The sequence below is a fragment of the Mobula hypostoma genome, chromosome 19, assembly GCF_963921235.1.
Source record: "Mobula hypostoma chromosome 19, sMobHyp1.1, whole genome shotgun sequence".
In the NCBI taxonomy this organism is placed as follows: Eukaryota; Metazoa; Chordata; class Chondrichthyes; order Myliobatiformes; family Myliobatidae; genus Mobula; species Mobula hypostoma.
In genome coordinates this window covers 1,689,522-1,701,652 of record NC_086115.1, presented here as the reverse complement: position 1 = coordinate 1,701,652, position 12,131 = coordinate 1,689,522, and the positions used below count along the sequence as shown (strand labels likewise).

The 12,131-nt window shown below is 40.2% G+C and overlaps 1 protein-coding gene across 2 annotated transcripts in view; it reads left to right on the top strand.

The window, feature by feature from the left end:
• The first annotated feature begins 7,759 nt into the window (after positions 1–7,759).
• The window catches only part of pdcd4b (programmed cell death 4b), a 34,662-nt gene continuing 30,290 nt past the window's right edge, over positions 7,760–12,131 (top strand). The window contains exon 1 of one of the 2 annotated variants that reach the window (XM_063071230.1): positions 7,760–8,171. In XM_063071230.1, coding sequence (XP_062927300.1) covers positions 8,129–8,171 — 43 coding nt within the window. In that variant the 5' untranslated portion in view covers positions 7,760–8,128. The remainder of the gene's footprint in view (positions 8,172–12,131) is intronic. The other variant, XM_063071231.1, reaches the window with a different exon arrangement.

The window sequence follows — 12,131 nt, the reverse complement described above, 5'->3', positions numbered from 1 at the left end:
TTTTGAGAGAACTAGAATATCAAATCAAGGATGTAATGCTGAGGCTTTATAAGGCACTGGTCAGATCACACTTGGTGTATTGTCAGCATTGTGCCCCCTTATCTAAGAAAACATGTGCTGGCATTGGAGAGGGTCCAGAGCAGGTTCATGAGAATAATTCTGGAAATGAAAGGGTTAACATATGAGGAACATTTGAGGCTCTGGGCCTGTACTTATTGGCATTTAGAAGAGTTTTGGTGGGGCGGGGGGAATCTTATTGAAATCTATTGAATATTGAAAGGTCTAAACAGAGTGGATATGGAGAGGATGTTTCCAATAGTTGGTGAGTATCGGACCAGAGGGCACAGTTTCAGAATAGGGGGATGCCCATTTAGAACAGAGATGAGGAGGAATTTCTTAAGCGGGTAGTGAATCGATGGAATTCATTGCCATGGTCAGCTATGGAGGCAAGTCACTGAGTATATTTAAAGTGGAGATTGACAGGTTCTTGATTAGCCAGGGCTTCAAAATTTATGGAGAGAAAACAGGAGAATGATGTTGAGAGGGATAATAACTCAGTCATAGTGGAATGGCAGAGCAGACTCGATGGGCCAAATGGCCTAATTCTGCTTCTATGTCTTATAGTCTTGTGGTAAGTAAGTAAGGCTGACCTTTAAACAAATGCCTTTCATTGCTAACAATGCCCAACTAACTGCAGTATCATATAAAACAATGAGCCATAAGCCAGAGTACGTGGTACATGTTGCTTTTAAAGGGATACAATCCAATTTTCTGTGGAACCTCTTCTGGAATGTTTGAAAGATGATTTTAATTAGTAGAATGCTTTCTCTTTGGAACTTGATTTAGTTTGAATCAAAGTGATAGGGTAGAAAATTGTTTTTGCTGCATGTAAGATTTTATACTATATGAGAGAGAGATAGATATAGGAAAGCCTTAAATTCAGATCAGCTTGATAATGAAGAGCATGTAGATGTCTAACAGCAATGAGAGAGGACTCACAGCAATAACTAATGGTATGCAACCCTGCCTGGAATCAGAAACTACTTTAAAACTGAAGTGAAAGAGGCAGGCAATCTGAAATTTATAAAAAAAAAACAGAACAAGTTCAAAATAATCAGTAGGTCTCTTGAGAAAGCAACAGCATTTACATTTACAAGCTGGAGGTGTGTTGGGATAAAGCTGCAAGCTGGGGAATTGATCAGTGATCAGCAGAGATGCAATGGAATGGGGGAATTTGAATTCATAAATGACAGGTATACAAGCTGATTGGCCTGGAGGACCAGAGGCCTTTGAATTGGAGTAGCACTGTCACTCCTCCTAGCTCACCATCAGCACAGTGAAAGCATTTACATCACTTCCTGCCCTTCTTGGTTCGGGCTGCTTACAGGGGATAAATGTAAAAATATCATTAAATTTGAGGTTTCATTTCTCTCCTATCTCCAGTGGAGGACCAAAAAAAGTATTTAAATGTATTTGGAGGTCTATATAATTTTATTAAAACTAGACAAGGGTATATCAGAAGTTACTTGGGGTTGCATTTCACAATTTAATTGTTACTCATAGCCATCCTCAGTCTAGCCTTGAAGGATAAATTCTCTTCATTGACACAAGAGATTCTGCAGAGGCTGGAAATGTTGAGCAATACACAGAAAATGTTTGAGGAACTCAACGGGTCAGGGAGAGGGAAATAAACATTTGGCATTTCAGGCCAAGACCTTGATGAAGATCTCAGCCTGAATCATGATTGTTTGGGACTATGACCTTTCTATGGAGAAGTTTTCATCGACAAGTCTTCAAATATCATCTTAACAACAGAATGTTTATTTTCTACATGGAAGCATGTCAGCACAGGCACTTGTTAAAGCATAACCAATCACTTTGAAGAATGCTGCTTGATCCCAGTTTCCATATCTCTAGCCCCTATTACACGTTGAAATATTACCTGAAAGTGGAATAGTTATTGGTAAATTAAATTAAACTGGTAAATCAGTCTATTATTGTCATGTACTGAGGTACAGTGAAAAACTTCGTTTGCAGGCCACCTATACAGATCATTTCACATTAGTACATTGAGGTGGTACAGGGGAAAAGCAACAACAGAATAATGAAATGTTAGAGTTACAGGGAAAGTGAAATGCAGGCAAACATTAAGGTGCAAAGCCACAACGAGGTAGATTGTGAGGTCAAGAGTCCATCTAATCAATAGTCTTATAACAGCAGGATAAAAGCTGTCCTTGAGCTTAGCGTTGTGTGCTTTAAGGCTTTTCTACTTTCCCTCTGATGGGAAGTGGGGTGAAGAGAGAATGGTGAGTGAGGTGTTTGATTATGTTGGCTGCTTTCCTGAGGCAGTCGTAAGTGTAGGCAGAGTCCATGGAGGGGTAGCTGGTTTCATGATAAAACCATAAGACAAAGGTGCAGAATTAAGCCATTTGGCCCATCGTCCCTTTGGCATTCCATCATTGTTGATATGTTATCTCTTTCAACCCCATTCTCCTTGCCTTCTCCCCATCCCTGATTAATCAAGAACATATCAACCTCCGCCTTAAATATACCCAATTACTTGGCCTGCACAGCCATCAATGGTAATGAATTCCATAAATTCAACATCCTCATCTCTGTTCAAAACCAACATCCCTTAATTCTGAGGCTGTACTGTCTGCACCTAGAACCGCGCCCCCCCCCGCCACCATAGGAAATGTTCTCTCCTCATCCACTCTGTCTAGGCTTTTAATGTTCAATAGGTTTCAAAGAGATCTCCCCCTCATTCTTCTAAACTCCAGCGAGTATAGTAGCCCAGAGCCATCAAATGCTTCTTATATGTTAACCCTTTCATTCCTGGGATAATTCTTGTGAACCTCCTCTGGATCATCTTCAAAGCCATCACATCTTTTCTTGGATCGGGGCCCAAATCTACTCACAATACTCCAAGTGTGGTTTGACCATTGCCTCAGCATTACATCCTTGATCTGATATTCCAGTTCTCTCAAAATGAATGCTAACATTGCATTTGCCTTCCTTACCACTGACTCATCCTGCAAGTTAACCTTCAGGAAATCGTGCACAAGGACTCCCAAGTCCCTTTGCACCTCTGATGTTTGAATTTTGTCCCCATTTAGAAAATAATCCATGCCTTTATTCCATCTGCCATTTCTTTGCCCATTCTCCCAATCTATCTAAATCCTTCTTCCTAAACACTACAAGCCCCCCTTCCTACCTTCATGTCGTCTGCAAACTTGGCCACAAAGCCATCAATTCACATGTAACGTGAAAAGAACGTTACAACACCAACTGTTATCAACACCAACCCTTGCTGTACACCACTAGTCACCAGCCGCCAACTAGAAAAGGCCCCCTTTATTCCCACTCTTTGCCTCTTGTCAGTCAGCCAATTTTCAATCCATGTGAGTACCTCTCTTACCTCTCATGGGTTCTTATCTTGTTAAATAGCTTCATGTGTGGCACCTTGTTAAAGACCTTCAGAAAATCCAAATAAACAACTTCTACTGACTTTCCTTTGTCTGTCCTGCCTGTTATTTCCTCAAAGAATTCCAACAGATTTGTCAGACAAGATTTACCCTTTCGAAAACCCTGCTGACTTTGGCAATTTTTTATTGGCCTCCAAGTACTCTGAAACCTCATTCTTAGTAATAGACTCCAATATCTTTCCAACCATTGAAGTCAGGCTAACTGGCCTATAATTTCCATTCTTCTGCCTCCCTTCCTTCTTAAAGAGTGGAGAGACATTTGAAATTTTCTAGTCCTCAGTAATCATTCCAGAATCTGTTGATTCTTGTAAGATCATTACTAATGCCTCCATCTGAGTTTAAGACCACTAGCATAGTCATCTTTAAAACAACAGGCTACAATTTTATAAAAGATGTAGTGGATTATGGAAAAATGCACTTAAGAAAGAGGCAGCTGAGCCCATAATAGCAGTATTAGCACTTTGGAGGAGTTATTCAATGTATCCCATCTCTCCAGTTTCCTCACAGCTCTGTCAATTTACTTCAGGTGTATCAACAAGGAGTACAGGAGATGTTCCATAACCTGGATCAAGACAAAAAAAAGAAATTGTCTGCTATTGTCACCCGTGGGAGCACGTTCTAGCTGTATGTTTCCTGAATTATAACAGTGATAATGTTTCAAAAGAGGTTAAGTTTAAGTCATTTTGAAAGGAATATGAAGGCCATTATATGAGTGCAAGTCTTTCTTTGTATTTAACCAATATGCTTTTGACTTTTTCTGTTGAATCTGTTCTAAGTACTCTTTCAAGCACTGCATTCCAAATATCAATGACTCACTCTGTTTCCTTGTAATGCCTCTGGCTCTGTTCCTGAGGAACTTATGTCTATGGTTATTAACCCTTTCACTGTCAGAAACAGTTCGGCCTTATTTATTCCATTAAAGCTATTCAAATTTTTGAAAACTTCCTTTAAATCTCCTAATAACTTCTTTACCAAGCAAACCTTGCTATTTTTGCATATCACTCAAGCCTAACGGTAACCTAAAGCTATCTAGGACATGCCCTCTTCTTATTACTACCATCAGGGAAGAAGATCAGGGGCATGAAAACACAAAGTCATCATTTTAAAAAGGGCTTCTTCTCCCTCACGGTCAGATACTTGACTGGTCCACCAAGCCATGGACACCACCCCACCATATTACTCTCTTTTTGCATTACTTGTATTTCTTTTTCTATCTTACCGTATTGCTCCGCTGCTACAAAATAACAGATTTCACAATAATAATAAGAATAATCCTGATTCTGATTCTAATCTATCTTGAACCCACTTAACAGTTTTCTCCGAAGTACACAATAACAAGAAATAGGAGTGAGAACCCTTCAAGATTCACACCAACTTTTTTTTTCCTTCTCCTCTTTGCTAATTGCCCATAGTCCTCAATTTCCTGATTGCTCAATGATTTATCTACTTCCTCTTTAAATAGTCCAGATAATCTAGCCTCCACAAGCATCTGGGACAGAGAATCGCCTACCTTTGAGAGAAGTTCAATGCTGAATACTGAGACCGCTTACCTAGCACAAACTGCATGGGCTTCCAGAAAAAAGTGATAGTGGCCTCCTGTTTGCTTTGGAGACCAAGACTACTGATAGCAGAAACATACAGATGCTGCAAAGGTACAACGATACTATCTTCTCAAACTCCTCCAAATTCATTACTGGCCCCATTGCTCCATACTCCCAAAACAGATGTTCTATTCCGAGCGAACACTGGAGGAGATTATTGGAAGGACAGAGGAAAATGTTCAATAACACAAAATAATCTGCAGATGCTGGAATCAAAGCAACACTCACAACACGCTGGAGTCCTCCAGTGTGTTGTGAATGGAAAATGTTCAATGATGCTGTCAAACCCTCTTTGAAAGGATGCATCTGTCTCCTAGATCTTGACTGTTCAAAGTGGAAAAAATTCCAGATAGCAATGATAGCACAGGAAAGTCCACAGTAAAGAATTCCAGATAGCGATGATAGCACAGGAAAGTCCACAGTAAAGAATTCCAGATTGTGATGATAGCACAGGAAAGTCCAAAGTAAAGAGCCATTCTAATGCTGGCTCTTCAGTAGAGTTATTTAAATTATCTAATTTCTTCACTTTCCTCGGCTCTCTTTAGCTTTGCTTCAAGTTCAACAAATTCTTGGGCCTTAACATCTTGGATGTTCTGATTTGGGCCCAGTACATGGGTGCAATCACAAAGAAGGCACATTAGCACCTCTACTTCCTTAGAAAGGAATTGAAACCCCAAACATCAACAATTCCTTTCTTTCCAAAGTAAACAATGGAGAGGGTACACACCATCTTGCAAACTGGACATCTGCATTCTCCTGTTAAGTGTCCCCTCCCTATGCACAGAAGACTTTGTGGTTCCAAAATCAGCCCCATCAGCTGAGACCTATCCAATTACTTTCAATCGTGCTATTAAGAAACATTCCAATGAAGACACTGTCTTATCCCATTGTTCCAAATATCCACCTCAACACAATTTGAAACACTGCCTTGAAATGGAACACCGATTTCAATGCTGCAAATTTTTAAAAGAACGAATGACATATTGAGCCCATTGAGAACAAGACCATTGAATCCATCATTCTAGTGCTGGTTCCAGTGGAATTATTCAATTTATTCCTCAATTACCTGTAGTTTTACTTCAGGTTCAACTTCAAATTCCTAGTCATTAACATCTCTGATTGACTGACCTGGGCCCAGTATATAGGTGCTGTCATGAAGAAGGACCATCAGTGCCTTGACTTTCTTAAGAACGTTTGGCATGTCACTAAATACTCAAACTTCTACAGATACAATATCCTGACTGGTTGCACCATGGTCTGGGGTATGTCAATTCCAACACACAGAAATGCAAGGGGCTGCTGACAGTAGTAGACACAACCCTCCCCACCATTGGAAGCATTACCAGAGATGCTGCCTGACGAAATCAGCATCTATCATCAAAGATTGCCACCATCCGGGCCATTGCCTCCTATCACAGTTACCATCAGACAGAAAGTCCTGAAGCCTGTCGCCCCACAGTACCAAGTTCAGGAACAGCTACGTTGCTACAAACATCTGGTTCTTGAACCAAGAGACAAGAAAACTGCAGATGCTGGAAAATGGAGCAATAACCAATCCACTGGAGGAACTAAGAGAATTGACTAACATCTGTGGAAAGGAAGGAATTGTTGGTGGTCTGGGTCAAAGCCCCAAATATCAACAACTCCCTTCCTTCCTTAGATGGCAATAGGTTTATCATTGTCACTTATACGGTTAAAAACTTTGTTTTGCATGACACCCACATCAGCTCATCTAGGTAGTAAAAGGCAAAAGCAGTTAACAGCAGGCATTATATCGTGGCAGAGAAACTACACTGCAAGGCCATGATGAAAGAGATTGTGAGGTCGAAAGCCTATTTTATCATACAAGATGTTCAATCATTTTATTACAGCTGGGTAGAAAGTGCTCTTGTACATACTTTCAGGCTTTTATTATGTCGGGGGGGGAGGGAGGAGGTGGTGGGCGGAAAAGATGTTGCTCGACTTGCTGAGTTCTTGCGGCAAATTGTCGTGAACCGACCTGCGTATTCCTAATCCTACCTCAAAACGAAACACTATCGACCTCTTTCTCTATCGTGGATTTTATACGACTTGAAAGGGTCTCGGCGCGAAACGCCCACTGCTCATTCCTCTCCATAGACGCTACCTGATCTACTCAATTCCTCCAGTTTTCTATGTGTTGCTTTCATACAACCATGCCTTTTTTGCACAGTTGTTTCTTGTCGTAACTATCTGGTATAATTTATGTGTATTTACGTCCTCTGTGTATAAATACGTGGGATGCTGCCACAAGCACATTTTTAAATGTACCCTAACCTCATTGTACTTGTGCACATAACAATAGACTTGACTTGAGGTATTTTAAAAAAGAGCAGAGGAGCCAATGAAAGCCGGAAGGAAACCATCAAAGATTTAGTGGAAATGCGCCCGACATTTAAAGCTCAGTAACGTGACCTATCACCTTCATTGTCAGCCACTCCTCCAGACCAAGGGGCAGCCGCGAGCAACGCCAGCAAACCCCGCCCACCGTCCGCACCCTCTCTCCCGCCCTCAAGCTGTCATCGCTGTTTGTCGGTGACGGCCGCTGATTGGTCGGAGAGGGGGCGGTGAGAGAAGGCTCCACTTCGATCCAGTCACCGACTGCGATTGGTCTAGTTCGTGGCGAAGGTGACGAATGAACAATGCTGTTGCTACCCACGTGACACAAGATTGCGGGAGGAAAATAAACAAGCGACTGGAAGGCGTTAAGGTGAAAAGGAGTTTGCAGCGAGGGTGTTGTGAATGAAATCACGGCTTCTTACAGCAAGAATTAGGGTGGCATCGCATCCTTTCGTGTTCTCCCCGTTGTAAATATTCAGGAAGGTCACAGTAGTGAGTTGTGGAAGCCTCCTGCTCTCACAGCTTCGTTTGAGAGGAACGGATTTGTTTTCATTTAAGTTCGAGCGACTGCAGGCGTTGGGGGTTGAGGGGAAGGGGGTAGGAGGAAACGGGGAGAGAAGAAGCAGCACATTCTCTCAGGGCAGAAAACTAGCCCTTCCAGACGGTTCCGATATCTTCACAAACATGGCAACAGAGGCCGAGTCAAAATTCAGCAATCCTCCAGCAGGTACTGTGTGTGAGAATTTGCCAGTGGTGACTGCCACAGTAATTGGCATGCAAGAGTTTTATTACATATTACATATAAGATGTGAAATAATGTTCACTACGAGTAAGGTAAACTCTTGGTGTACGATTTAAAACTTTATACCGTAGTCCCTTTTCTAATTGCGTCTTTTGGTCATTACATTTTGTTTTGACGTGTTGCTGTCTTCTAAGTAAATACTTCGTGTTACGGAAGTTTTAAAGGCAGCAGCTTGCAAACACCACGTGTTGCGGTTGAACCATTTGGATAATTTGACTTTCTTCCTTTCCTGATAGTTGCTGTGGTCACATTGTAATTTTTTTTGATTCCTGAGATTTGTCATTTAATTATCTGTGATAATGTTTCTTTTCCAATACCTTTCGTATTTAGTTAAACTAGTGCCAGTAATTTAAATATTGATAAGCTAGTAGCTTCTTACCACATCTACTTTATCCATCAGTTTTATTTTAAGCTTTATTTTAAAAGAAACACCTTAATTATTCTCCCCAAATAATCTTGGAATTTTAGATATCCTAGGGGACTATTCATTTGCTGTCTATGGGGCCATAAATATATTCAGTATTTGCATCCAGCAGTATTATATTACGTCTGCTAGCAAGATGTTAACAAGTTATTACTTTAGTGTTTAATTATTAAATGAATGCAAAAACTACCATGTACAAACAGCAATAGCTAAATCAATTTTTGATAGTGTTTGGTGTTGCTTGAGGGAGGATTGCTCCCTAGGCTGTGAAGTAATTTTGAGATAGTATCTTTTGTACTTATCTCAACTATGGGTAAGGTAAACGGAAGCATGATTGAATAAAAACTGACCATCCCCGTGACTTGCTTTCAAGGTTGCAGTTATGGCAACATATATTAGATTAAATAGGAACAGGGCTTGAAAGCCTGTCTAAACCTGACTGCTATTTAAAGCAGGAAGCATCTTTCTTAAATCTCATTGTTAAGTGAAAGTCTTGTTTGCAAGAAAATTAAAATACTGGTGTTGTAAGGCTTGTTTGCAAGAAAATTAAAATACTAGTGTTGTAACTTAATTGGAGACGATCACTGTGTAGCTTTTATGAATCAATTGTTCAATTTCTTTTCCATTTCAGTTTTCTATTAATGGAGTCTCCTGCTAATCAGAAGTGTAAGCCATGAATCACCCAATCTAAGTGAACATTTATATTGAATGGCCATTAAATACTTTTATAATGAAAATAGTCACAAAGCAGTGAATTTTGCTACTGAAGTTGCCACAAAATAAACAGCAAGACTATTCTGGATTATACTCACTGCAGTTTCAAGCACAGGCTTGCAGATGCCAAAAATGGTCTGGAGTGAAAAATGAAACTATTTCACGATAGAAACCATAGAAACTACAGCACAGAAACAGGCCATTTGGCCCTTCTTGGCTGTGCCAAACCATTTTCTGCCTAGTCCCGCTGACCTGCACACGGACCATATCCCTCCATACACCTCCCATCCATGTATCTGTCCAATTTATTCTTAAATGTTAAAAAAAGAACCCGCATTTACCACCTCGTCTGGCAGTTCATTCCATACTCCCACCACTCTGTGTGAAGAAGCCCCCCCTAATGTTCCCTTTAAATTTTTCCCCCTCACCCTAAACCCATGTCCTCTGGTTTTTTTTCTCCCCTTGCCTCAGTGGAAAAAGCCTGCTTGCATTCATTCTATCTGTACTCATCATAATTTTATATACCTCTATCAAATCTCCCCTCATTCTTCTATGCTCCAGGGAATAAAGTCCCAACCTATTCAACCTTTCTCTATAACTGAGTTTCTCAAGTCCCGGCAACATCCTTGTAAACCTTCTCTGCACTCTTTCAACCTTATTTATATCCTTCCTGTAATTTGGTGACCAAAACTAAACACAATACTCCAGATTCGGCCTCACCAATACCTTATACAACCTCATCATAACATTCCAGCTCTTATACTCAATACTTTGATTAATAAAGGCCAATGTACCAAAAGCTCTCTTTACGACCCTATCTACCTGTGACGCCACTTTTAGGGAATTTTGTATCTGTATTCCCAGATCCCTCTGTTCCACTGCACTCTTCAGTGCCTTGCCATTAACCCTGTATGTTCTACGTTGGTTTGTCTTTCCAACGTGCAATACCTCACACTTGTCTGTATTAAACTCCATCTGCCATTTTTTAGCCCATTTTTCCAGCTGGTCCAACTCCCTCTGCAGGCTCTGAAAACCTTCCTCACTGTCTACTACACCTCCAATCTTTGTATCATCAGCAAACTTGCTGATCCAATTTACCACATTATCATCCAGATCATTAATATAGATGACAAATAACAATGGACCCAGCACTACTTCAACAAGTTGGGAACTATGAAGAACTTGAAGGTATTGACAACCATCTTGAATGTTGCAATGAAAATGGAGATTTGGAGGATACAATCGTCGAAAGCATAGAATGAAGGCAGTCCACTATCTGCACTAGGTGTTTGCACTGATGTTGTTCATTTACAGTCAATCAGAAGAACATGGCAGTGTACACTGTATGAATTCCTTCATCGATGACTACAGTGGATTCTGCTTAATAGGGACACATCAGGACTAGTACATCTTCGTCCAATTAAGTTGCTGCCCCAATTAGTCGGTTTTATGGCAATAGTTAAGCAATTTATGTATTTAAATGAAATGCAGACAAAATTAGAACGCTACCAATATCTCTACAGTACAACAAAACTATTATTTCCAAATAGTTATCACTGGAGGAATTCATCTGCCGTGTTCTTTTAATTGACTGTAAATAATCAAAATCAGTGCAGATAATGGACCGCCTTCAAACAGTGCTTTAGATGATTGGCTCCTCCGAATCTTCATTTTCATTATAACATTCAAGATGATTGTCAATACCTTCGTAATTCCTACCTTGCTGAAGTAGTGAAATAGTTTCATTTTCATTCCTGGCTGTTTCTGAATGCTTCAAACTACAGTGAGCAAAACAGTTCTGAATTGTCTTACTACTTATTTCTCACCAACTGTTAGTGACAAACATCACTAATTTTTGAACACAAACACACACAACTGAAGGTATTTAAAAACATCACTGTAATCACAGTGTAGTGTCTAACAGCCATGCAAGTGCTAGTTAGACACTATTTGGCAACAGTCTCCTGCCCCAATTAAGTGGTGTTGTGTTCAAAATAAATGGCTGCTCAGATTAACTGATGGCCCAATTCACTGTATTAGGAATTAATACACATTTTTATAGTACTGTAGTAATTTTGGTAGTGTTCTAACTTGTTCTGTATTTCATTTGAAAACATAATTTGCTACTCAGCTAAATGGTACTTGCCTTTTTTGGTATGCCTTTTTAACTATTTGCACGAAACCAGCTAATTGGGGCAACCACTTACTTCGGGCAAAATGTACTTATCCCGATGTGCCCAATTTACTGAAATCCACTTGTTGGATCACTTGACTGAGTTTTCAGTAGTCTTTTATTGAGCACTTGGTAGTGCTGATGTTCATATAGAATCAAAAACACAGGCTGAGATGTTAATATACCTTCTGCCAATGAGTCGTGAGCACTTGCTTGAGACTGCCTTGATGTTGGGAGTGGCGCAGGGTTGATACATGGGTTTTCAGTTGGGCACTCTCCAAACTCAATGGTTCATTGGCTAGCCTACTTCATCTCCGGAGGGCTTGACAATGACTTCTGGCATTGACTGCTTCTTTCCACTGCCTCTGATGGTTTGAAATTATATCCAATTTTTCACTAGTTCTTTTTGGTGTTTTGTACATTCAGATTGGCTGCTACATAGGAGTCATACTGCATAATTTACCACTATTCTGACTTGTTCAGTTAAGATCTCAGCTTGATTCCGTTTGACAGATTCTGCAATTCCACCATAATATGGAAATGGATAGATCAAATAATTTTGTATAAACCTTTA